Source organism: Zingiber officinale, chromosome 2B (genome assembly GCF_018446385.1).
Source record: "Zingiber officinale cultivar Zhangliang chromosome 2B, Zo_v1.1, whole genome shotgun sequence".
Lineage (NCBI taxonomy): Eukaryota > Viridiplantae > Streptophyta > Magnoliopsida > Zingiberales > Zingiberaceae > Zingiber > Zingiber officinale.
This window is the reverse complement of record NC_055989.1, coordinates 11,765,592-11,793,160: the sequence shown is the minus strand read 5'-3', so window position 1 is coordinate 11,793,160 and position 27,569 is coordinate 11,765,592. Positions and strand designations below refer to the sequence as shown.

The window sequence follows — 27,569 nt, the reverse complement described above, 5'->3', positions numbered from 1 at the left end:
ACCGGAGCCAATGTGCCAAGGGGAAGAAAGCGGTCAAGGCTCTTGGAGGAAGCACAAGTCAAAGGGGAGCCTCCAAGGTAAAAAGAAAGGTATCATTTATTGAGCCTACCCTTTTAAATAATGGTAAAAAGCATGCTAGTTCTAATTTATATCATTTTAATGCTATTTACCATAGAAATAGGAAGCATGATAGCATTAAAGAAAAACATGTAGCTTTTCATGCTAAAACCACTCAACCTAGGGTTAGGAAGGTAGATGAAAACTTAGGCAAGAATTCTAAGGGTTTTAGTTATAAGCCTAGAAACAAAAATGCTCAAGGATTTAGTGAAAATTCAAAATCTAGAGATTTAAGGGAAGAGAATCAAGTCTTGAGGTCAAGACTTGATAAAATGGAAAAGACCCTAAAAAGGATGAAAAATATCCTTAAAGGGAAAAATGAGCATAACCTAGGTTTAGGACAACAAAAGTCATCCAATGGCTATAGAGCTTTGGGATACAAAACAAAGGCTAAGAAGGATGTAATTTCTCACCATAGAGTTCCATATAGCTATGGAACCAACTCTAAGTCAAGTGATTAAGTCAAAAATACAAGGAAAGTTATCCCTAGAAGTATTTTTGCAACAAACGTGACTAATACTTCTAAAAAGTCTAAGAAAGTCACTAACAAGGTCACAAGGGAGGTAATCCCAAGGGTTGACCTAGAAAAAGCGACCAAGGCTTCTAAGAAGCCTAACAAGGTCACTAGGAAGGTATCTAGGGAGGTTATTCCTAGTGAGTACCTAGAGCACCCAAGGAGCACCAATAGATTTTGGGTTCCTAGGAGCATTTTCTCTACCCCATAGATGGGTCAGAGAGTGTCAACTCCAATTGAAAGGGTAGTTAACCCAATCATGATGAAGTTGACACTCGGAGAGCATTTTCAAGGTTATTGTTAACTTTTGAAAATGAAAAGAATTTTTATTTACTCTTATAAGAGTAAAATGTGTCACAATTTGATAAATTGGAGATATTTTAAGTGACACAAATTGAGAAAATCATAAGAACTACCAAGTTGAGATTTTGGTATGTTCTTAGGAAATTAAAGGCAAGTTATGCCTTAACTTAAAGTGGTTACTCTTTAAAAGGGTAAATTGTGCAAAAAATTTGAGGAATATGTTTAATTGAAATTGACACAAATTAGGAAAAGCAAAAGAAATGTCAAAATTGGATTATTGACATTTTCTTGGGAAATAGTAGGCAATCTAGGTTTTAAATCTTAATTTAGCTAAGGCTTAAGGATACTTAGGTAGACAACTTAGGTATTTTATTTATGCTAGTTTGTCATGCTTTGTTTGTCCATCATATGTCATGACATCATGCTTATTTTGCATTCATATTTTAGTATGAAAAACATAAAAATACCATGTCATGTCATGCATACATCATGTAGTTATAGAAATTTTCTTTTGAAAAATTATTCCTTTTGATGTATGTCATAACATCATCATGCATTATTTTATTCCGTGCAAATTAAGGACTAATGACATTTATTAACAAGTAACATCCTTGGTGGATGTTTACAACTCAAAATGTCTAGATAGATATGTATGATCCCTAGATTAGAGCAAAACCAAAGTTTACATCTCACTAAAGAATTATAAGGTGACTTGTATGTGTTTTAGTACACATTAGATACAAGTGAGATGTTAGGATGATGAACAAAACTCAAGATGTTGATTTAATGCATTCTTTTGAGTTTTAGGTTCATCAAACACATAGTTATGTGTTTTCCAATCATTGGGAAAGCTAATGTACAAGTCATGTGCATTGAGCCCAAGGAACATGGTTGGATATTGATTTTGAAAATCATTTTAAAATGCTTTTGGAAAACCTTGGTGAAGGTCATCTTTTGATAGTAATCATCATTGAATAGTTGAGCACAAACTTGAAGAAAACACTAAAGTTTTTACAAGTTTGTGTCAATCTTTGAAAATAGAATGTATTTTCATAGAAAACTATTTTTCCATGATAATATATGCCCTAAATAATGTCTACAATAATTTTCACGATTTTTTGGATTTTGTAGAATTTTCTAGGGGTTTCTGAAATTGACTGAAATGAAATTTCAGCAATTTCAGAGCTTCAATCGATTAGTGGATCGATTGGAGTGCCTCATTCGATCGGGCGATCGATTGAGAAGGTAATTCTCGCGAGCAGAAGCTCGCTGGATCGATCAGCCGATCGATCCACGTAGTATGAATCGATCAGTGGATCGATTCAGCAGGGTTCAATCGATTGGGACCCAACTCCAATCGATTGGGGATGCAGATTTCGGCTGGGAAAGTCTGATTTCAGCATTTTGAATCCATTTTAGTCTAGGTAACCATTCCTAACCCCTCAAGACATATTTATATACATTTAAGAGGAGTTTTCATGATGAAAACAAGGATGGATTGGTTAAGGAAGACTAAGTAGAGGTTTAGGTTGAGGTTTGGTTTCATTATTGAATTTATGAACCTCAAAACTTCTAATTTTGGGTTTCCTAAAGGTTTAGGGATTCCAAGTCATTGTTAGTGCAATGACAGAAGTTTCGTGCATGTCTTTAGGGGGAGTTATTCTTTAAGGACATGAAAAATACTTTTCATACACCTTGGAAGGTGGTTAACCTTCTTTCTCGGAAATGCTCAAGGTTGAGCATTTGAAAATAATGGAGAGTGAATATCTTCGTTATTCAAAGGGTGTCTACTCAAGGATGAGCATTTAAATGATAGTGAAGGGTATGAGACCTTCGTTATCGGATTGTGAGCAACAAGTGAAGTTGTGAACAAAGTTAGGTAACTCTTCAGGGGGAGAGTTTGCTTATTTTGATGTGTGCCAATAGGGGGAGAATGAAAGGGTTTAAATTAGGCATTCATTATCTAAGAGAGAGTTTGCCCTCTTAGGGGAGAATGTAGGGTTTAACTTACGTCTTCATTACCTAGTGACATGAAGAAGGTTGAGGCTATGGGATTAGCCTAACTTAAATGTGGTATTGTCAAACATCAAAAAGGGGGAGATTGTTGGTGCAATATTCCCCAGGTCAAGGTTGACCGTGTTGACTGAGTTTAAATTGAGTCAAGCTCGAGTCTTGATGTTGTGGTTTCGATGTTTGACAATACATGTAGTCAATACATGAAGATTGCAGGTGAAATTGTTCATGTGTAAAGAAGAGTCAAGTAGGTCAAGATTGACTGGATACTTGACTGGAAAGTCTTGCTGAGTAAAGCCAGTTGAAAGTCCTAACTGGAAAGTTAGGCAGAAGGAAATCCTAGTCAGTGAAGCTAGGTGAAAGTCCTGGTGAGTGAAGCCAGGCAGATGGAAAGACCTAGTGAGTGAAGCTAGGCAGAAGGAAATCTTGGTGAGTGAAGCCAGGTGAAAGACCTAGTGAGTGAAGCTAGGTAGAAGAAAATCCTGGTGAGTGAAGCCAGGCAGATGGAAAGACCTAGTGAGTGAAGCTAGGCAGAAGGGAAGTCCTGGTGAGTGAAGCCAGGCAAGGAAATCTAGATGGATCAAGGCTGATCGGACATCTGGTGTTGGAAAAGTCCAAGTAGGTCAAAGAGATTGACTGGATACTTGGCACGAGGAGGAAAGTCCAAGTAGGTTAAAGGGATTGACCGGATACTTGGCACGAGGAGAAAAGTCTAAGTGGGTCAAAGGGATTGACCGGACACTTGGTGAGGGTGTCCTAGCAGGTCAAGGATGACCGGATGCTAGGCACGATGAACCAACATGTCATGGTTGACCAGATGTTGGTTTAGGAGGCTTTAGACTTGATTTTAGGGAGAAATCATGAGCTGGATCGATCAGTCGATCGATTGGCTCATGCCCAATCGATCGGCCGATTGATTGGGCAAGTCTTCGCGACAAGCCTCCTCCCAATCGATCAGTGGATCGATTGGGACGAGTGTGCGATCGCACAGAACAGCGCTGGATCGATCGGTCGATCGATCTAGAGTCCCCAATCGATCAGTGGATCGATTGGGAGCTGGGATTTCGCACGATAAGCCCTAGATCGATCAGCCGATCGATCCAGGCAATTCCTGAGAGCACAGAGGCGCTCTTGATCGATCAACCGATCGATCCAAAGCCTCCCCGATCGATTGGGAGCAATTCAATCGATCGGGATCAGACCGTTGGCGCTGGATAAAGCCGTTGGCGTGCGATTCCTTCGCAATTGGCTTGCACTGTTCACTCCGGATCTTCACAGCAGCTCTCTAAAAAGTTCAGATCACCAGTTCTTGAAGGTTCTTGGAGATTTTTCCAAGTCAAGAGGCGGATCTACAGCTGAAGAAGAAAGTTAGGGTTAGAGTTTCCTTGTGCAAACTTGTAAGCTCTTGCTTGTATTTTATACCATTTTCTTTCTTCTTGTAGTGTGAACTTGTAGGGCTTCTCCACCTTCGATAGTTACCGAAAAGGAGTGGTTTATTAGTGGAGGGTGTGTGAGTGTGTGAATCCTTGGACTAGTCACCTCTTCTTGAGGTGGATACCAAGTAAATCCTTAGTCTTAGCGTTGTATTTGTTTCCTTTGTATTTTCCGCTGCATATCTTTGAAGAAACAAGCAACGAGGAGCAAGACGAGCGCACCGAGCTATTCACCCCCCCTCTAGCTACATAATCGGTTCCAACAAAATCCACCCCTATAAATTTTTTATTCGAACTTAAAAATCTTTAATTTGAATATGATATTCTTAAGATCAATGGCGGATATAGGGGGGAGCGGCGTGTGCTTGAGCACCTCCTTGTTCTTGGAAAATTCCACCAGTATGCTGCAGTTCGAGGGGCAGTGAGAAGGAAGACAAGCTCCGGCCGCTCCCTTCTTTGAGCACCCTCTTCCTTTTTTGTCTGAATCCGCCACTGCTTAGGGTCGATTCGGATTGGATTGATGGGTCGGATTTATTTTTGATACTCCTAATATAAAGTATTTCAAAGTGGGTTTAGATCCAAATTTAACCTAATATAAAGTATTTCAAAGTGGGTTTAAAAGTATCTTAATTTTTATAATAAAATTTAATTTAACCTTAAAAAAAAATCTACTAAATTTTGGATCAATCTCAGTCAATCCTAATCTAACTTGATCCTAACATAATCTAAAAATCTTTCAATTCAAACTCAATTCAAACTAAAAAATCTCCTATATAAACCTAATATTTTTAGGATCGACTCGGGGATTGAAAGAGTCAAATTTATTTTTACACTCTTAATCTAAAGTGATTCCAAAGTAGATTTAGATCCAAATTAATGAGAAATTCACCCCTATTAATTTTTGATTCACTCGAAAATCTCTAATTTGAATAAGATATTCTTAGGGTCGACTCAAATTGAATTGATGGGTTGGATTTATTTTTGATAATCCTAATATAAAGTATTTCAAAGTGGATTTAGATCCAAATTGATGGAAAATCCACCCCTATTAATTATCAACTATATATCTTGTCCAATTGATTATAATCCTCCATTACCAATTATCAGATTTACACATAAATATTTTGAATGATTTTTTATTTTAAATAGTGAAAAATAAATCAAGTAAAATAAAAAGAGTATAATAAATACATTTGAGACCACGTGCTCTTATGAGTTATGATAATCTAAATGAGGGACCTCTTTGATAAATTTTATAAACAATGGGCTATTAGATTATTCACAAAAATTGATTGTCAGTGGCGGTGATCTGTTAATCTCACTCTCTCTACTTCTGACCATTCTAATCGAACGGTCACGTTAGTACCTCACTTTCAATGGACGGTGATGGTAAGAAGCTATGGGGCAATCTTCGACGACGTTGGATCGATAAATTCGCCTCATCGTCGCCGTCGAGACTGGATTGACTGTCGGAGATGGCGAGCGGCGGGAAAGTGGTTCTCGAGGACGTTACTTCGCTGGATCTGATGACGGAGCTGCTCCGCCGCATGAGGTGCGCCTCCAAGCCCGAGAAGCGACTCATCTTTATAGGTACCGCCTTCTTTCTGAAGAAGAAAAAAAATGTCATTTTGAACTGGATTCGACCGCCGGACATCGGCCATTTTACTCTTGGGAGTTGGAATCAGCAAGCTAAATCGCCTTCCAGTTTTTCAAGGGGATCTGACTTCGAAGCATGTGTTTTCTGTGAACTCCACCACCAGCAACCCCCGTGCGGCTTGGGTAGCATTGCGGTTGACCAAATAAGAGAAGGCTCGAGCGCAAAGCTCATCGGACGGGCTGAGGCATAGCTCGGGAGGTGTGGCTTAGCCAGCGGGCCTAGGCCTGCTCAGCTTCAATTCATCTTTTCGGATGGAAAGTACAATGGCAGTTTGCTCGCACTGGTGGGTCGGTCAATGCTCGAGGGAGCCACTAAGTGAAGCATCATCAGCGTGGCATTGGGAAGTTTCGGTTGGCGAGGGGCTAAGTCATCAATACATTGCTAAGTGGCACTCCCGCAGGATGCTTTATCTCTTTCTTTTTTTAGTTGGCATCAGGAATTCAGTTTACACCAACTAATCTTAAAGGGACTGATTCGGCTACATGTAAGTTTCTTACTGACTGTTAGGGTAAATTGAGAAGTGCTTACAGCAAACGGGCGGCCTATCAACAAAGTGTTCTTAGGTCAACCATCCATTAAGGGAAATTCATCCGTTAATTCGCTAAGACTGAGACTCGATCCTTAAATGCCTGAGAAATTGAGAAGACACTCTGCCGCTACACCATTGCCTCGAAGGCAGGATGCTTTATTGTTGAGTACGAGGCTTGTATCGTGCAATAATTATGTCTCTCCTTTTTTCACAATAAAGCGAGGTGTGTTGCTTTATTGCGAGCTCAATTTCTTATGAGCGTGTTTACATTATTGAATTATTAATAATAAGATGGATTGATTGGTTATAAATACAATTATTAATTAAATCTATAATATTGTTGCCCTCCGAATCAAAGTCCTAACTCCGCCCCTGATTGTATGACCCAGCTTTAATTCATCTTTTCTGATGGAAAGTACAATGGTAGTTTGCGGGCAATGCTCGAGGGAGCCGCTAAGTGAAGCATCATCAGCGCGACACTGGGAGGTTTCGATTGGCGAGGGGCTACACCATCAATACATTGCTAAGTGGCACTTCGGCAAGACGCTTTATCTTTTTGTTTTTTAGTTAGCATCATGTATTCAGTTTACACCAACTAATCTTAGAGATGATCGATTCTGCTCCACAGAAGTTTCCCACTGGCTACTACAGTAAATCGAGAAGCGTAACCGACCCATCACCACAGCGTTCTTATGCCAACTGTCTATTAAGGAAAATTCATCCGTTAATTCGCTGAGGCTAAGACTCGATCTTTATATGCCTGAGAAATTGAGAAGGCACTGCTACACATTGCCTCGGGGGCAGGATGCTTTATCCTTGAGTACGTTGCTTGTATTGTGTAATAATTATGTCTCTCTTTTTTTTTCACAATAAAGCGAAGTGTGTTGCTGTATTGCGATCTCAATTTCTTATGAGCATGTTTAAATTATTGAATTATTAATAATAAGACAGATTGATTGGCTATAAATATAATTATAATTATTTTGTGGTGTTTTATTATTATAACATTTAATATATATTTTTACTTTATTAAATATATGATTGATGGTCTCTTTTTCTGTTTGCTAATGCTCCTCTCCAAAACGTGAGATCAGCCTCCTACCTAGCGAGATCCAAGCATCTTGAGATGTAACATGGATTAGAGCTAGGGCCGGCTTGCCGGCATGACCGCTCTGACACTCAAGTTAGTCATCGATCAAAGAAAGAAAGAAGAAAAAGAAGACTAAAGAAGAAGATGAAGAAGAAGAAAGCTAATGGAAAGGAGTCGCCTCCACTTGCGAGAAGAAGAGAACCAACTTGTCTATACCTTACCTCTCCTAGTGTTTATATAGCTATCAGAAAGGCATCTCCATGTTGGATCCTTCGCGTCCTTCCCACTTTGTCCCATATGAGTGAAGACACAACCTCTAACAATCTGTTACTCACTTATCCATTTATCGATCGCCGCGTGTCAAGAGGAACGAAACAAGGTAACCAGATCTAACATACACTACTTACCTATCCACTTAATGATTGCCATGTATTCACAACTAGAAGCTTCGGAGACTTCGCTGCTTAGCAAAACTCAACTAATTACTTAGTGAGATATATTTGTATTACTCTGGAGAACTTGGGTATATTGCTCGGAGACATTTGGTGATATTGTTCGGCAGAATAGACTGATCGAGAACATTATATCTTCGTATGTACACTTTCTGTAGTATTCGAAATTGGGATTGCTCGAGGAGATGAGACTAATTTTCTGGTGTACTATAGCATAATAATATTGTAGTGGTTGCCGTGGCAACACTGTTTCTGTAGCAGAGATACTGTAATAGTGTTGCTGTAGCAGTCAAGCAATGGATTGCTCGGGAGAAAATATGACATGTGGAGTAAGACACTATAGCAATGTTACTGCAGCAGCATTATTGTAGCAACCTAGTAATGGATTGCTCAGGAGAACAATATGGCTTGTGGAGTAAGACATGCAACAATGTTATTGTAGCAGAATTACTATAGCAGCCGAGCAATATTTCTGAAGCATTCGAGCAATGGATTGCTCGGGAGAACAATATGGCATGCAGAGTAAGATGTTATATTATAGGTACCGTAGCATAGTTACTGTAGCATCCGAAAATTGATTGCTTGGGAGAAGATTTTAACGACTTGGGATGCTCATGGATAAATTCGGATACCATCAATAATATTTTTGCCCTCTGAATCAAAATCCTAACTCCGCCTCTGATTGTCGGATGCATAGCTTCTCCTTAGCCAGTGGGCCTCGGCCCAGCTTCAATTCGTCTCTTTGGATGGAAAGTACAATGGCAGTTCGCTCATAGTGGTGGGTCGGGCAACGCTCAAGGGAGCCAGTAAGTGAAGCATCATTGGCGGCACTGGGAGGTTTCGGTTGGCGAGGGGCTACACCACCAATACATTGCTAAGTGGCACTCCGGCAAGACGCTTTATCTTCTTTTTTTTTTAGTTGGCATCAGGTACCTACTTTACACCGACTATTCTTGGAGGTGACCAATCCAGCTCCACGGAAGTTTTCCACTAGCCACTACGGTAAATCGAGAAGCGCTTGCAGCTAACAGGCGGCCCATCAGCACAGCGTTCTTAGGTCAACCGCCCATTAAGGGAAATTCATTCGTTAATTTGCTGAGGTTGGGACTCGAACCTTAGATGCCTAGAAATTGAGAAGGTACTTTGCTGCTACACCATTGCCTTAGGGGCAAGACGCTTTATCGTTGAATACGATGCTTGTATCGTGCAATAATTATGTCTCTTTTTTTCAAAATAAAGCGAAGTGTGTTGCTGTATTGCGATCTCAATTTCTTTTGAGCATGTTTACATTATTGAATTATTAACAATAAGATGAATTGATTGGCTATAAATACAATTATTAATTATTTTGTGGTGTTTTATTATTATAAGATTTTATATTTTTTTACTTTATTAAATATATGATATTGTTTCCCTTTGAATCAAAATCCTAATTCTGCCCCTGATTGTCGGATGCATAGTTTCTTCTATGTGGCTCTAAAATAAAACTCCAAGGTTTCTTAATAATGAAGGTTGGTATCCCATAAATGGCCATAAATTTAAGAATGTTGTAGCAGCCTTGTCATATGCACAATTCTTGGACCTGAAATTCTTTCTTTAGATCTGTTTAGGTTGATTAATTTAATCTCCATGAGATATTTTAAATAAAGGCTTATTTTACTTGTTAGAATTTGTTTGAGATATTGATGAAAATATTATTAATCAGATAAAGAAGAATGGATGACTAAAATGGGTAGGAGGTATTAGAGATTTGTGTGATCATTGTGCTCCTTAGATTCGAAGAAAAAATTATAAATTTGTATTACAGTGCACCATTTATGGATTAGAGTGTTGAACAATTAAGAAACTATGTACTAAAAAAATTAAACACAGACAGAAATGCTAAGATGTATGAGTAAGGCTACTAGGTAAGTTGGAAAAAAAAATACCAGTACCATAACTTTTGAATGTATTTCATACTTTCTTTTGAATAGATTACTCTAAATCTAGAAATATTTCACATTATTGGGTTGAATTCTAAAATTTGCATGTTGATCTAAAAGAGTAATTAACTGCACAGGAGCTTCAATGAACATTAGGAGATGTTCTTATCATTTGGTTTAAATTTCTAGTCTTTTTGCCATTTTTCAATGTTAGAATGATATCTACATTCCTTGCTTCTTCCTTATATTGTTCAGTATCCTTCTGAAAGCAACTGGCTATACTATTGTTTCTCTTTGCATTTGTGATCATGGAGAATAATTATTGGATCTGCTCAATTAACGCTGAAATTAAGCTTTCCATTTTCTTCTTGGAAAAAAGTTTGATTGAGTTTTTGATCCTGTTCATGGCATATTAACATGCAGGTCCACTGGGTTCTGGAAAGAGCACCCAATCTCTTATTATTAAGGATGAATACTGCTTGTGTCATTTGGCAACTGGTGGCATGTTGAGAGCTGCTGTGGCTGCTAAAACCCCTTTAGGTATTAAAGCTAAAGAAGCTATGGATAAGGTATACCTCTTTTAATATTACATACTGCTATTGTTAAAGTTTAGTTATTTTAGTTGCTTATTGATTCTTTGTCTCTTCATATACCAGGGGGATCTTGTTCCTGAGGATTTGGTTGTTGCGATTATTGATGAGGCCATAAAAAGGCCATCATGCCAGAAGGGTTTCATTCTTGAATGGTTCCCTAGGACAGTAGTTCAAGCAGAAAAAGTAATTATTCCTTGTGCTCTTCTGCAATGCTGAATTTACTGTCTGAAGAGAATTTTAATGTTTTTCACTATCTCCTGTTTTAGCCATCCCCCCTTCAATCTCCTCTCTTTTTCCCAGATCGATGGCATGCTGGCAAAACAAGGTGCCAAGATTGACAAGGTGCTGAACTTTGCAATTGATGATGCCATTTTGGAGGAAAGAATTACTGGGAGATGGATCCATCCATCTAGTGGCAGGACTTATCATACAAAGTTTGCTCCTCCAAAGGTTCCTGGTGTCGATGATGTAAGCAGATAGATAGATCATTACCTTATAGTTCCATCGAGCACAATCTTCTTCTTCTTTTTTTTTTTACTTCTGCCACAAGCTTTCTTCTGTTGTCAGTTCTGTGGAGTTTGGACCAAATTTGATACTATCTTGTCATTCTTTTTTATTATATAGTTGTTTTAGATTACTTTCAACTTATTTTACATTGTTTGGATATTTGTATATTCTATCTAATTCTTAAGCTCACAGCAATCAGATCTATTGAATCCGATCATCTTATTTGAAACCTCTAGTCTAATCCATGTTTTTTATCCTTATATAGCCTTCTTATTTACATGATCAGCCGATACGAATGTTTGAGATTAGTTGGAGAATCTAATGTGTCCTCTTCAGGGTCTTCATCAACCATTAATTTGCTGGAATGAGTAGGGGCATTCTGGATGTTCAAATGTTCATCATTGCTGCCAAAACTTGCTCCTAAACTGCTTGACCTTCCTATTTGATGACTCAATTTTCTCAATCAACAGAGTTGATCATTACTTTTCTGTCTTAGAAAACATGTTTTTATTGATTTATGGGGGCAATTTCTATGTTGTTTGTTGTATCCAAGTTGTATATTCAGAAATCTCTGGGTCCCTTTTTATCTGAGAATTATCAACTTGAAGAACTTTATGCTGCACATTTGCACATCATCCCTTTCTGAGAAGTTTTTACCTGAAAAAAACTAGTTTTATCTTTGAAACATTTCAGATCATGGAATCTTGCAGACTTGGGTGCAAGATTCTTAAACCTGCCTTTTGCATTTCAGTTGTTTACAGTCTCTTTGTTCATTTCCTGCACTCCGTAGTCATATCTATCTATTATGTTTTCTACCTTTTGCTTGGGTTGTAAACAAGTCGAGCCGAGCTGAGCTTTGTGGTGTTCAAACTTGTTTGATAAGGTAACCAAAACGAGCCAAACCTAAAATGAACCAAGCTATTGAAATGATTGTTCAAACTTGGCTTGGTTTTTTTTTTATGAGCTTAAACTTGATTCAAGCTTGACATCTTGGTTCGTTTAGATGTTATCGAGTTCCCAATTCAAACTTATTTGATTATTTGAAACATTTACATTTTGAACTTGTTTGGTTGATTATTGAACTTAATAATACAAATTTATTTGTTCATTTTGAAACTTTATTTTTATATTTAGCATGTGAATAAGAGTTTTATTGATAAACATGGTTCACAAATATTGTTCACGAACATTAATGAGCTGAACACATATGTGTTCAAACTTGTTTATTTAATTTAATAAGTTGTTCAAACTTGTTCATTTAATTGATCTTGTGTGTATTAAACGAACATCAACAAACTTTTATTAAGCCGAACATCAAGCATATTCACGAACGTTCGGTTCATTTACAACCCTAAGTTCCGCTTCTAAGAGCATTGTGCACCTGACTCATTTAGTATCATTACATGATAACTTCTTGATTTTGCTTTGTAGGTGTCTGGAGAACCCTTGATTAAGAAGAAAGATGACACAGCTGAAGTCCTGAAATCAAAGCTTGAATCTTTTCATAGGCAAACCGAACCCGTATGGTCTCTTCTTCCTTTTTAATATTAAAACATCTCCTTGATTCTACTATTTGTTACATAGTTTCTCATAAATTAAGAAGTCACTTAGTCTGCTATTATATACTAATGCACCAATGAGATACTCATCTCTAGAAAACAATTTATCAACTATAGCTTATTATCAATTTTATTTCTCATTTATCACTTAGGAATGCCTATTATCTATTACTTTAGAACAACCTAAACTCATCCTTTTCTTCCTCTGTTTTCTACTGTTAGCACAGGATTTAGGGCATCTCCAATGGGAGGTTTTTAAAGAGATTTGTGAAATGTAAAAGCTGGAAAAAAAAAAGTCTAACCATTATAGATGTAAGATTTGAGGTTTGTAATTTAAGAACAATAGTGAAATTTTAAACTTGTTCTTTCATCTCAAAATTAACAAGATGAGTCAGTAATTAACGATGCACAAAAAAAAGTTGAGAATGTATGATCCATAAAAAAATTATAGAGAAGTGTTTTGGTTCCGGAGAGAATGGTAGGTTTTTATATTTTTGATGTGGCATATTAGAGACTACAAAAAAATCTCATATAGAGCTCTAACCATTGAAGATGCCCTAGACGACAATGACTCTCATGTCGGTTCTTGTAATTTTGTTTCAATTAACAAAACAAATCATAACTGATGTGCTTGAACAATCATGTTATGCTATGAAATGGGATATTTCCTCATAGTATATGTTATAGGATGCTAAAAGTTATTTTGTAATTTTTAGTGAAAATTTATGATTTATGATTCCCTAGGATTTATGTTCTAAAGGATATCTCCAATGGTTAGAGCTCTCTATAAGCTTTTTTGTAGTCACTAATATGCCACATAAAAAACATAAAAGCCTATCACTCTCATTGTAACTAAAAAACTTTTCTATAGTTTTTTTGTGGAACCTATATTATCAACTTTTTGTGCATCATTAATTACTGACCCCACGCATATTGTTAATTTTTAGATGAAAGAGCAGGTTTGAAATTTCGCTATCGCTCTTAAATTACGAACCTCAAACCTTGCATTCATAAGAGAATCTCCAATGGTAAACCTAAAAAGTAAGTTTATTTTTGTTACATTATCTACCCACATCAAAAGTTATAAACTCACTGAGGGCATACCAATGGTAAACCTAAAAAAGTAGGTTTATTAGCCCATTATTTTAGCTTGTAATTTAAAATATATATAGAGAGAATCAAACATTGTGACTAGATATTAATGGGGCCTACAAAAATTTAGTAAAAACCTAGTTCTTAATTTTGGAACTAAGTTTTTCATTTAAACCAAAAACCCAAGCCACCCAATGGTAATATATTTTAAAATAAAAGTTTATTTTTTAAACCCAACAATTTAATCCCCCATTGGAGATGCCCTAATGGTTAAGGCATCAACTCTAAATGAACTTTTTTTATAATTTTCAATATGTCACAACTTAGACATAAAAACTTGTTACTCTCTTCCCAATAAAAAAAAAACATCCCGCCAAACCTCCAACCTCATTGTTAATTAATTATTGGCTTTACTCACATGGTTAATTTCAAGAAAAAAACATGTTTGAATTTTGACTACTACTTTTAAATTAAAAATCTCAAATCTCATGCCCACAATGGTTCGAGCTTTTTTTTGTTTAACTTTTTAATTTCATAGACCTCTCCAAAAATTTTACATTCAAGATGCTCTTTTTAACTTTTTTCCTTTAGCTTTTTCATTTCACAAACCTCTTTAAAAACCTACATTGGAGATGTCCTAACTTTCTTTTATATGGATTCTACATTATCATTTTTTTTTTGCGCATCATTAATTATTGACTCGCCCATATGATTAATTTCGAGATGAAAGAGTATACTTGAAATTTCACTATCGCTCTTAAACTACAAATGGTTAGAGTTTTTTTTCCTTCTAATTTTTTCATTTCACATACCTCTTTAAAAAACCTCCCATTGGAGATGCCTCGTGGTTCAACCTTGTTTTTGGTTTTAATAAACAATTTTGTTTTCTGATCAGAGTATACTCCTATGCATTTTAGGTTATCGACTACTACTCGAAAAAGGGCATTGTTGGTCAGCTTCATGCCGAGAATCCCCCCAAAGAACTCACCGATGAGGTGCACAAAGCTCTTTCCTAAGAGGAATCACCTCGTCTCTCTCTGTTAACTTCAATGCCCATTTGATTTTATGTAGCTCTATTCTTCGTTTAAGTTATTCCCGTATTTGAATTGATGCCAACGTTCTCAATCGCATCAACTTTTCAGGCTGTTTATTTGTCTGTCGATCTAAATAAACAAACTTCTGAAACCAAGAGTTGTATTGTTGTATTAGTTATTGTTGCGGGAGATTCCAGCTACAAAACTGCTGTTACCTCCCTACTTTTCTTTAAACTTCAACGCTGGAAGTCGACTCTATCTCTTCTTTTTATTGTGTTGTCCTGTGAGTTGATGCTATCAGATGAGACATATTAGTAGCAAAAGATGGAGCTGTCAGTTCAGTGGTACCTCTAGAATGGTCTACTTATATACTCTAGGGAGGAAAAAATTATATAGATTTATTCCGCCTTAGTCGAGTGGTCTTGGATATTTTAAATAAATAAAAAGACTCAAAGGAGAAGTCTTAACTTTTGGAAAAATCCCAATTTTGGGGAAAAATTGTAACTTTTGACCATTTCAATATCATGATGTGCTTGGTTATCTATAAAAGGACCAAGTTGGATGGAAAAGAAAACATATTCTTGCTCTTTTTTTCTTTATTTTCTGAATTGTCTTACTGAGTGTAAAGTATAGATAATTAGCTTTATCTAATCCTACAGGATATTTGATCTTTGTGATGCATAATTTATAGACTAAATAAAGTCTTAATGATAGAATTTGAAACACGATTTGAAGTTCAAGATTGATCTTATTTTTTAGCACTAGCCTCGTAATCGTAATACACTAACAATCTTAAGGCTTTATACTATCCCCAAAATGGCTAGTGTTGTGAAAGACTTAACATCTAGTATAGTTAAGCTTGATAGGTTTGATAGTGGTAACTTTATCCGTTAGAAGAAGAGGGTTCATTTCCTCTCGGTGACCCTAAAAGTGGTTTATGTGCTCAACGACCCAAAGCCAACGCATGAAGGAGAGGACACATTAGACGAGCTCCGTGCAAAACAAAAATGGGAGACGGATGATGAAATATGTAGAGGTCACATCTTGAACGTCATGGGGGTCAACCTATTTGACATCTATCATACAGTAGAAACCGCCAAGAAGTTATGGGAAAAACTCTGAGGCAAGGTACATGAGAGAAGACTCCACAAGTAAAAAATTTCTTGTCTCAACATTCTTCTATTTTTAAAATGATGGACAATAGACTCATCATGCAACAATTCACTGAATTAGAAAGAATGTTAAACCATTTTTCTTAACACAATTTGGTGATGGATGAGACAATAATTCTTATTGTTTTAATTGATAAACTTCCCACTTCTTAGAAAGATTTCAAGAGAAATCTCAAGAATAAAAAGGAAGAGATCTCACTTAAAAGTTTAGCTAATTCTCATCGTATTGAAGAAGAATTGAGAAAGCAAGAAACCCCTCAATCAAACGAGAATGACAAAGGCAAGGAGCCAACCACTTAGGCGAATGTCATAGAAGAAAGTCAAAATAGCAAATTTAAGAAGAAGATTTTCTATGGCAAGGACAATAGCACAATCAAGAAAAAGAAAGGTAAGTGCTATCATTGCAAGGAGGGACACTACGAGTATGAGTGTGATCTTCTCAAGAAGAATAAAAATGCTCCAAACTTCCACAACAAAGGCAATGATGAGAAGGCACTTGTAGCCATGATAACTAAAATCAACATGGTTGATGAAGAATTCACCAGGTGAGTTGACTCGGGAGCCACCTGACACATATGCAAGAATAAGAGCTTTTTCAAGTCTTTGAAGGAAATTGAAGATCCAAATTCTATTATCTATATGGGAAACTCCTCAACAATACTCATCAAGGGGCAAAGGAGAGATGAATCTAAATTTTACTTCGAAAAAAGTTACAACTTTAACCAATGTGTTATTTGTTCCTGAAGTTAGGAAAAACCTTGTATCGGGTAATCTTTTGAATAAGTTTGGGTTCAAACTAATTTTTGAGGCTGATAAGTTTGTGCTTTCTAAGAGTGGGATGTTTTTTTTGGGAAAGGTTATCTTTGTAATGACATGTTTAAGCTAAATGTTATACCTATCAATAAGAATGCATCCTTTGTTTACTTGACTGAGTCTTCAATTATTTTATGGCATTCTAGAATAGGTCATGTTCGTTACAAAAGAATCTATGACATGATTAAATTAGATCTTTTGACTAAATGTGCACTAAATGATAATAGAAAATACGACACTTGTATGCTTAATAAAATAACCAGAATGTATTTTCTAAAAATTGAAAAGAAAACTAATAAGTTGGAATTAGTGCATAGTGATTTATGTGATTTGCATGCAACTCCAACTTTAGGAGGAAACAAATATTTTGTAACATTTATAGATGATTGCACAAGATTTTGTTATGGTTATTCGTTGCACTTTAAAGATCAAGTCTTGCAAATATTCAAGTCTTATAAACAAGAAGTTGAACTTACACAAGTAACATCTCTATAAAAAGTCTAAGGACTGATAGAGCTGGGGAATATTATGATAAAGATTTCTTTGAGGCAACTGGTATCACATGAGTTGACCACGCCTTATACATAACAACAAAATAGTATAGCCAATAGGAAAAATAGGGTATTAATGAAAATAGTCAATTCCATGATGACTAATACAAGACTTAGTCAAGGATTTTGGGGTGAAGCTGTACTTATAACTTATTATATACTCAATAGAGTACCAAATAAAATAAGTTTAATACCCCTTATAAACTTTGGCACAAAAGGAAGCCTACCCTCAAACACTTATGGTGCGTTTGGTTCAAGTTATCAAACATAATCTTGGTTATATGATTACTTGGTAATCACATAACTAAGGTTATGGGGAATAAAATATAATCCTTATCTTGTTTGGTTCAACCTAAGTAATGGTATAATCTAACTTAACATTTACTACATTACCCCTGCTTCAATTATATGATTATTTTTTAGATTAAATTATTATAATATTATTAATTAATAAATTGATAATATATATAATAAATAAATAAAATTGATTTATAATTTTAAAATTTAAAATAAATTTATATATATTTTAAATATGATTAGATGCCATTAACTAATTATATATACTTTAAATTTATATATATTCAGATAAGATATGTGATTAAATTTTTTAATATGCTTACCTTTCTACTATGCTTCTCCCTCATGCCCAATTTTTCCACGTCGACGTCTTCTTTCTCCCAGGCAGCAACGTCGCCTCCTCCGCAAGCCATCGACGCCCCACGAATCAGTTTCGATTGGTACTCGAAAAGCACAGAATGATTATGAACAATCTCCACGAAGGGGAAGCAAAAAAGAAAGTGATCGATGCAGCCCCATGTTGACTGCGACGAGCTCGTGACGGCTGTTGGGCAGAAGTCAAAGGGTAAGAAGATCTCATGGAGGAGATCGAAGGGGAGAAGGCGGAAGAAGATCTCGTCCTTTGTAATTTACTCTTGCTCATCTCCTCGTCCGATGATGTATTGCTCTGTGCCAGTGGGGGAAAGGTCGAACTGGTGGCGGAGCGAGGCAGCAGGCGGCGCCGGCTGTTGGGGAAGAGGCGGAGGGGCGTTGAGCTCTAAGAGAATGTTGGGGAAGATTCGAAGGGTAATTTTGGAAAAAAATATTGATAACCCAGGAATCGTAGAAAACCTAAGATTTCCAAGGTTTTGTGATTCCTAGTTCTATTCCCTAATTGCTGATGTGGCGGGAATGTCGCATCACCAGGAATCACCAATTACTTAAACCAAACAAGGCTATCATTGATAACCAACTAAGGTTATCAGCGATAACCCCGAACCAAACACGCCCTTAAGAGTATGGGGCTATAGATCCATTGTGAGACTTCCTGAATCTAAAAAGAAGAAATTGACAGAAAGAGGTGCAGAGTGCATTTTTATAGGTTATGCACAAAATAGCAAAGCATATAGGTTCATGGTAAGTAAACACAATGATTTTATAGGAATTAACAAGATCATAGAATCAAGAGATGCAATCTTTGATGAACAAAGATTCAGTTCCATTTCCAAGAACATAAATAATGACTTGAGAAATAATGATATTGCTAACTTAAATGACCAAAATGAGGTCATTGAGCTAAGAAGAAGAAAAAGGGCCAAGAAGGTCAAATCATTTGGTTCAAATTTTATTACTTATCTTGTTGAAGGTACAAGAAATGAACTAAGTAACAAAATAGTCTTCTTTTTTAATACAAAAGATTATCCTAGAACATATGATGAAATTATGAAATCACAAGATGCATCATTTTGGAAAGAGACAATCAATGATGAAATAGACTCATTATTATCAAACAATACTTAGGTTCTAGTGAATTTACCTCCTGGTTCCAAGCAGTGGCTTGTAAATGGATTTTCAAAAAGAAATTGAAAGTCAACATAATTGTAGACAAATACAAGATCAGATTGGTAGCTAAAGGCTATACCCAAAAATAGGGTCTTGATTATGTTGATACATACTCACCAGTTGTAAGGATAGTTACCATAAGGATACTACTTGTAATTGCATCAATCCAAAAATGGGTAATCCACCAAATGGATGTTAAAATTATATTTTTGAATGATGATTTAGATGAAGAGGTGTATATGAAACAACTTAAAGGGTTTGTGGCACCTGGACTAGAGCATAAAGTGTGTAAACTTGTAAAGTCATTGTATGGACTTAAACAAGCTCCAAAGCAATGACATCAAAAATTTGATCAAGTAATACTTCCTAGTGGATTTAAAATCAATGAACCAGATAAATGTATATATAGCAAGTATTCAAATGGCAAAGGTGTCATAATATGTTTGTATGTGGATGATATATTGATCTTTGATTCAAACTTAGAACAAGTCTTAGAAACCAAGAAATTACTATCAAGTAAGTTTGATATAAAAGATATGGGAGAAGCTGATGTCATCCTAAGCATAAAGATCAAAAGAGAATAAGGATCAATCCTACTCTTGCAGTCTCATTATAATGAGAAGATTCTCAAAAGGTTCAATCACTATGATTGTAAGTCGGCTTTAACTTCCTTGGACCCTAAAATTGACTATGTCAAGAATAAGGACTTGATAGTATCACAGTTGAAATATTCATAAGTGACAAGAAGTTTGATGTATGTCATGACTTGTACAAGTCCGGATATTGCTTATGCAATAGGGGTGTTAAGTAGGTATACAAGTAACCCCAACAAGCAATATTAGTTAGGTGTTACCAAAATTCAGAGATATCTCAAGACCACGATAAATTATAGTATAAGCTATAAGAGAGATTCTTCAGTACTTGAAGAATACTCAAATGCTAGTTAGATAACGAATAAAGATGATCACTCTTTAACAAGTGGTTGGATCTTTATTCTAAGTAGTGGAGTTGTTTCCTTGGCATCCAAGAAACAAACATGCATAACTGACTCTACCATGGCAGCTGAGTTTGTACCTTTAGCTGCAGCTAGCAAAGAAGCCGAATGGCTAAGAAATTTATTGTATGAGATACCAATGTGGCCAAAGCCTATCTCTCCTATAACTATATATTGTGATAGCATAAGTATGATTGCCAAGGCTTCTAGTGAGGTCTATAATGACAAGTCAAGATATATTGGAGTAAGACATAATATGATTAAAGACTTGATAAAAAGTGTAGTCATAACCATAGATTATGTTAAATCCAAAGAAAACTTAGCTGGTCCTTTAATAAAAGGATTAACTAGAGATATAGTTGAAAGAACTTCCGTTGAGATGGGATTGAAGTCCATGGAAACCTCAATCCAACGCTACCACATTGCCTAGTCTTGGATTCAATGTAGTGAAAAGTACATTGGACAAAGGTTAAAACACTATATCAAAGATAAATGTTTAAATTTCTGCTAGTAAAGTGAGTATGAACTTAGTGATTCTTAACAAGTTTCAGAAAATGTCACAAATGGCAGGGGGCATTTGAGAACTTGCCTATATGAATATAGGATTTAATTATCTATTAAAGTTTTGGACTTAAACTTTGGCACATACATGAAAGGATTGTAGCATTACACAAAATGTATGATATTTATAATAATTGGAAAGAAGTAAATCTGTGTGTGATGGTTCATGTGGTTTGTTACATAAACTTTTGGTTTAAAGCTTTGCTACTACAATGGTTTACAAACTATAAGAAATCATCACTAAGATAGTGGTTCGATCGAAAAAACTATTATTGATGCACAAATTATCAAGATGTGTTTTGTAATCCATGAATAAAACATGTTTTTAATTATTAAAAATGACAAGGGATTGTTGGATATTTTAAATAGATGAAAAGACTTAAAGGAAAAGTCACAACTTTTAAGAAAAGTCATAACTTTTAAGAAAAGTCCTAACTTTTAGTCATTTCAATATCATGATATGCTTGATTATCTATAAAAGGACTAAGTTGGATGAAAAAGAAAACACATTCTTACTCTCCTTTCCTTTATTTTTCTGATTTATCTTACTCAGTGCAAAGTATAAATAATTAGTTTCATCTAATCTTACATGATATTTGATCTTTATGATGCATAATTTATAGACCAAATAAAGCCTTAAGGATAATGTTTAAAACACGATTTGAAATTCAAAATTGATCTTATTTTTTAACACTAGTCTTATAATATACCAATATGGTCTTCCTGAGATAATCTAAATTACCTATCAAGCATTGAATCATGCTTCATTAATGGTAAACCCTGTCTGAATACTAACTCGGTTACACCTACGACAATATACAATCCATAGCACCTGTGCCGTATATTATTAAGTAAAAATTATTTGATGGTTTCTAACAGGATGAAATAATCCTCGAGAATATTAATATTTTTTTTCAACATTAGTTATATTTCATAATTGAGAATTATGGAAATTCAAAGGACACGCTTAATTTTTAAATTTATCAAAAAGGTGTATTTATTGTTTATTTTATTATGGTGCTGTATTCAGAAATTAATACTGATATGGTGTTGACTTTTAAAGAATATCAGTGTAGTGTTAGATTTTAATAATACCATAATGTTGTTATTTGAAATTCAGCACTATAATAATATTTTAAAATTTAGTATCACATGGTACTATTTTGAAATCCAGAACTAATATCATGTACCTAATAACTTTGTAAAGGGACCGTTTTTTTATTTTAATACGATAATAATTAACAGGGATAAAATGGAAAAAGGGTGGAAATCTAAAAATTAAGTGTGCGTTTCCAGAATTCTATAAAATAAACTGGTTATGTTTCCTGGTCTTTTAAACATTTCTTGGTCAAAACAGTGTTTTCATTAAAAACACGATATCGTCACTATCTACCAAGACGTGTTTATGTCAGTTATTTAGAATTGAGTACCTGAATTTTATTCCTTTGTCAAACTTTTTTTTATTCCCTCCTTTACTTTATATCAAATTATTTAAATCAATTAAATTATTTTAATATATTTTATGTCATTTTATCACACTTTCTACTTTAATGATAAAGCTTGAAATCGATGACAACATAAAAACTACAACTCATTTTTTATGATTATTTTATGAATGACATCTTGTCTACATCTCTCTCGTTTTAAATATTGTCCTTATAATTTGAACTTATATATTTATAGAATTTTTTTTTTTTAAATAGAGGGTACAATTAAAGGATATTGTACTTCCTGATTTATCTTAATGGCCGATGAAAAACTTCCATGAGACCGGACCGATTATCTCAGGAGAGATAGTCAATAAAGGTAACTAAAATTATCATTTTTTTCTCTTATTTTAAATATTATTATCTCATTTATATAAATCAAATTGTTTTTTTTTTTTGAAAAAATGTTTTTTAAAAGCGTGTAAAATTTAAATATAATCTTATTTTTTTATTTTAGGATATTTTGATGTCTAATGAATTTAATAATTTTGACCAAAAGGTTGAAGTAATTGAAATATATTAAATTTTTGTTTAAAAAAAGGGATAGATTTACCTATTAAAAATAAGAACAAAACAATACTAGATTTAAATTTTACATATTTTAACAAAAAATAATTAATTAACGGGGATATTTGAGTGAGAAAGAATACAGGAAAAAATGTGTAATATTTTCCATTGTGAAGAGGGATAGCAATAGATTGGATTTAGATCCAATTTTATATCTTTCATTTTCATTCTCATAATTTATCAGGAATCGAATATCTACCTTATACTCATATCTATCAGAGAAATGAATATCCTATGTATTAATATTTTTTATTACATTTAATTATAAACATCTTAAAACTAAAATACTAAAAGAACAGATTAAATATCTATAATCTACTGTTAATTTAATCATATTCAATAAAAATATATTAAGCATCAACTAAAATAATTAGCCGGTATTCAAGTCGAGTATGGATAGTATTCTAGTAGACCCGTTTACGTATTTGATTACCTGAATAATCTTACTCAATTATCTAATTATTTAATTGGATTTAAAAAAATCTCTCCATACTCTCCTTGAATATAAGATCTAGAGAAAATTATCATCCCTAATTGTGAGGTCAGCTATTGGGTGAATTGTGAAAAGCACTTTCAAATTTATCGGTAGATGATTTAGGAATTTGATATCTAGATTAACAAAAACACACAAACACAAGAGCATCATGCTTTGTAAAAAAGGAAAGTACGAGGTGCTCTGTGAAAAAAAACTGGAAATTAAGGTGGAGCTATGGCGCTAAAATTGACTCAATCTGAACCGGGCCCGACCTCTTTCGTCAATCGTCGTCCTGCGCTGCGCCAGCCGGCAGCCGACTCTGTTCCGCTCTCGTTGACTTTTCTCAAAAACCGGAAGCATTTCGCGTCTCGAGATCCATAAATAGTACCACCATTACCATCCAGCAGCAAGCCATCCTGGTCCTGCGTTGAATCTTCATCGTCGCTCTGGTAATTTCCCCTCTTTTCTTTATTCTCTTGTTTTGTTGGATTCTTGCCTAATTGTCTTCTGTTTCCTTAGGGAATCACTAATGGTTAGGTTTTGTTTGGATTCATGTGCTGGAACAAAGTTATTTGGTTGATTACTTTTTATTTTTTATTTTTTTTTGCAAGAAACAAAATGGCCAAATTAATCTGGGTAGATTTCTGGTTTGGCTGGTTCTTCGTGTTTGTGCCTCATATGGAATCAAAAAAATTGTTTCTTTTTAAACCCATGGATTAATTCTCTTTCATCCGTGGATAATTCTAAAAGGCGTGAACTTTCTTGCTGAATTGGTCTTGTAATCCTTAAGTTGAAGCTCGTTTAATCTATTAGAATTATGGCTTCCTATACTTAGTCACACTTCCTTTTTTTTTAATTTTTAATCCAAAGATTAGGGGTTTTTTATTGTTGTTTTTGGCACCTTCCTAGAAATGTGTTATGGACGACTATAAAGAAGTAATTAGTTCTAATTCATAAAGAGATAATGCTGATTTCTTGCTTGTAATCTGTATTTTACTTATTTTTCCTGTGCATTCAATCTAGTTATAGCATCTTTGAAATGAAGAGTATTGAAACCTGTTTGATCCCACTTCTATCCAGTTTTTCTTGAAGGAACTCTCATTAAGTCTTCTTCGTAAGATGTAACCATGAAGAGTGTTTGTTACTCAGTTATGTGATTACACAAACCATGGAAGTGTTCAAGAGATTTGGTATATTAATCTAGTTTGATTTATTTGCATAATGTGCAACTGCTAACACGCCGTTGAAAGAAGCTAACTTTATCCAGAGGATTGGAAGTGCAAGTATATCCATGGTTAAGAAAATATATTAGTGTATGCATAGATGTTATGTGACTGATAACTGGATTGAACCTTACTGATATGAGGTTAATCTATGATGTGAACCTTACTGATAGATGGTAAAAAGTCAAACTCTTTGACTACCTCCTTAATGTCTCCTATTACTGATCTTTCGAGCCCCGTTGGGTCCATTACTATTACTACGAAGAAATTGAAAGGAAAGAACTACGCTTTGCGTGCTGCAATAGTTTGAGTTTGGTTTGTGGTTCATGATGTAATCGGCGATCTCTTCCAATTAAGATAAGACATTGGGATAATTACTCACATTGGTTGAATTTAGATTTTTGAGTTGACTGTAGTATTTTATAAATCACTTCAATTGTCAAGGTCATTTAGAATAGTTCTGACAAGGTCTTCACTATTATGTGCCTTCATATTGTTTGCTCTGAGTTAAAGCTAGTGAATGCTCAGATTTTGGGAGCCTCTTCCATTCTACTCCCGTCAGATGTGTAGATGCGGAGGATGTTGGCATTTACCATAGTGGCACAAGTTGGTGTTGTCCTAGATCAAATAATTTTGGGGAACTATTGACTAACACCATCAAACATATTTAAATTGATTATAATTGAATTATAATATGCTTCATTTCTGTGTTACTAGTATGTTCCAATTTACCTCTAGAAGTTTGTGAACTTTGTTTGATTATTTATTGTCTGCTATCTATATATTGTATTGCCATTTCTTTTCGGAGAAGTGTGCTTCAATTTTTTTTTCCCCCTGATGCAATCATCATTGTATTTGTACCTCCCTATATGCATTCCTGAACAAATGGTTTAGAATTTAAGCTTGTGCTATCTGTAAATATTCAGTTTTTTGCTGCTAAATTGTGTTCGAAGTTAACACTTTTATCATGTGTATTTCTATACACAGGAAAAACATAATCAGGAATTTCACTGGTAGCTAAGATCTGTTATTTTGGACAATGAGGTTAGTACTAGTAATGCGTGATATTTACCTTTTCTTTTGTCTTGGCCATGCTAGATGTTGTCTGTTTAAACAAAATTTCAAAAAATTGTTTTCGTAAATTAGTTGACGCTATTGCAACTGGCCTGAAAATTCACAAATTCTATAATTCAGGACCTTTTAGCTTTTCTTTTATTTGTACAGAGGATGCTTGTCTGTTTTAGAAGGAATTTGGCTATGTGATCATTCATAGAAAAATTGATTTTACGTATGACTAGATTCAGAATTTAGAAATTCTGTAGTTTTTTTTTTTAAAAAAATGGTTAGGTGTCACTTTTTTTCCCCCCTGAAACTGACTTATGTATTTCTCCATGTTGGATAATATAAACCTTAAGAGTTGCGTATTATGTATATCTTTTAGTAGGCCTCAAGTGAGATGGAATGAAGACAACTTGTATGAAATTGAAGCCAATAAACCAGTGAGGCAGAAAATAACTGAACCTAAAACACCTTATCATCCTATGGTTGAGGATGATGGTAAGTCCGCAAATGTTGATTTATTCAAACAACTTACACTTTGATCTAATATCTATTTAACAAGTTAAAGAGGGAATAAATAACTTTCAGATGCTTAAAACTCATTCATTGGTAATGCAGCTTGTTTATCGCCAAGAAGAGCTTTTGATGAATGCTTGGAAAAGGAAGAAGCTATGGGTATCACTTCAGATGATTCGTCTTCTTCAAGGAAATTTTTTTCTGAGAATGGTGCTTGGACATCTATGGGAGTGGAAACTAATGCCATGGAGCAAGATGAAGGTTGGATCTTTATCATCTCGTAGTTGCGTAGACTTCATCTCTTTGTGTTATCTGTACATAACGCGTTCCGAAAGAAAACCTAGAGAAAATCCTAATTTTTTAGTGTTCTTTGTAGACCAGGAGTGGACGAAAACAAACAAGAACATTATAATATAAAGAAAAGTGAAACCTTTTTCATCCTTTATATCATCATAACATCTGAAATGCATTACATGAGGAAATATATCAGTATCTGAACTATGTGATATTCCTGTTCGTTCCTATCAGATTCTGAAATGGATAAATCAAGACTAAGTTTCAAGGAGCATCGCAAGGCTCACTATGATGAATTTCGGAAGGTAAAGGAGCTCATACGGTCAGGATCCCTCACAGATGTCAAAGCAACTGAAGATCATAATCAGAAAGAATACACCAAGGCAATAGTTTGACACAGGTAAATGACATAATGCGAGATCAATGACATTGAGGAATAATTGTATTTGATGGCATGGAGCTTCCTACTGGATTTTGCTTGACTGTTAATGTGGTAAATATTACATTGTGTTGCTCAAAGTTTGAGCTGTTTTGTGTGCTTCAGATTGTTACTCTGTTACATATAAGAGATGGTGTCAGTTGTTCCGGAACAGGTGGTTGATATTGTGATTAGTTTGTGTTGACATCGTATGTTCAACTAAAGCTTATTTAGAAGGTACCGAAGCCAGAGTCTGTACCTTTCAAAGCTCATTTTCTGTGAATTTATTCTTCATCCTATGTTTCATAAGCATAAGTTCTCTTATACAAGAAAACTTTTGTGAGATTAGATGGTGAGAATTAACCTTTAGTTTCTGATATCAAAGTATCATAACAGAATTTTATGTTGGAGTTTTTGTTCCTGATTGCAAGTGTTTTTTGTATCTTATAGCAATGTTACTTCACATCTAATTAAGAGTTTGTAGTTGACTTTTAATATGAAAGTGTTGTTCTAGAGTTTGCTTGAAAGCCTATATCAACTTCATCGACACAAACCAGAACAGAGATACTATCGAGTTCTAGCGTTGCTAGCAGGTCTTTGAACTTGTCTAATAGTGATTAAGGTCATTCGTGACTCAGAGTAATCATCAGGATGGAGAAAGTGCACTAACATAGCAAAGGCAGCTAGCAACATCGATCCAAAAGCATGGAATATGGTTGGTAGTCAAGCTAGGTGGTTAAAGCATCAATGATCATATCTTCAATGTTCATTGCTGCAACAGGGAA

The 27,569-nt window shown here is 34.9% G+C and overlaps 2 protein-coding genes across 4 annotated transcripts; both read left to right on the top strand.

Annotated features, from left to right (window-relative positions):
* The first annotated feature begins 5,855 nt into the window (after positions 1-5,855).
* LOC122048988 (adenylate kinase 4-like) lies at positions 5,856-15,151 on the top strand. The gene is made up of 6 exons (XM_042610493.1): positions 5,856-5,970; positions 10,454-10,599; positions 10,687-10,806; positions 10,924-11,091; positions 12,562-12,651; positions 14,699-15,151. The coding sequence occupies exons 1-6, from the start codon at positions 5,856-5,858 to the stop codon at positions 14,795-14,797; spliced, it is 738 nt and encodes a 245-aa protein (XP_042466427.1). The 3' UTR covers positions 14,798-15,151.
* An 8,381-nt stretch (positions 15,152-23,532) lies between these two features.
* LOC122045295 (protein phosphatase inhibitor 2-like) lies at positions 23,533-27,057 on the top strand. 3 transcript variants are annotated; one of them, XM_042605451.1, is made up of 5 exons: positions 23,533-23,723; positions 25,485-25,541; positions 25,942-26,054; positions 26,175-26,333; positions 26,601-27,057. In XM_042605451.1, the coding sequence occupies exons 2-5, from the start codon at positions 25,537-25,539 to the stop codon at positions 26,759-26,761; spliced, it is 438 nt and encodes a 145-aa protein (XP_042461385.1). In that variant the 5' UTR covers positions 23,533-23,723; positions 25,485-25,536; the 3' UTR covers positions 26,762-27,057. The 3 variants fall into 3 exon arrangements, with proteins under 3 accessions (XP_042461385.1, XP_042461384.1, XP_042461383.1); XM_042605450.1 differs by having other exon boundaries at positions 25,939-26,054; XM_042605449.1 differs by lacking the exons at positions 23,533-23,723; positions 25,485-25,541 and having other exon boundaries at positions 25,874-26,054.
* The last annotated feature ends 512 nt before the right edge of the window (positions 27,058-27,569 follow it).

Bases quoted from the DNA above. Each gene is read 5' to 3' on its own strand.
- LOC122048988 (XM_042610493.1), top strand. From the start codon at position 5,856: ATGGCGAGCGGCGGGAAAGTGGTTCTCGAGGACGTTACTTCGCTGGAT. The intron at 10,807-10,923 runs GTAATTATTCCT...TCTTTTTCCCAG, and splicing joins CAGTAGTTCAAGCAGAAAAA to ATCGATGGCATGCTGGCAAA. The intron at 12,652-14,698 runs GTATGGTCTCTT...TATGCATTTTAG, and splicing joins TTCATAGGCAAACCGAACCC to GTTATCGACTACTACTCGAA.
- LOC122045295 (XM_042605449.1), top strand. From the start codon at position 25,877: ATGTATTTCTCCATGTTGGATAATATAAACCTTAAGAGTTGCGTATTA. The intron at 26,055-26,174 runs GTAAGTCCGCAA...TTGGTAATGCAG, and splicing joins TCCTATGGTTGAGGATGATG to CTTGTTTATCGCCAAGAAGA. The intron at 26,334-26,600 runs GTTGGATCTTTA...CGTTCCTATCAG, and splicing joins TGCCATGGAGCAAGATGAAG to ATTCTGAAATGGATAAATCA.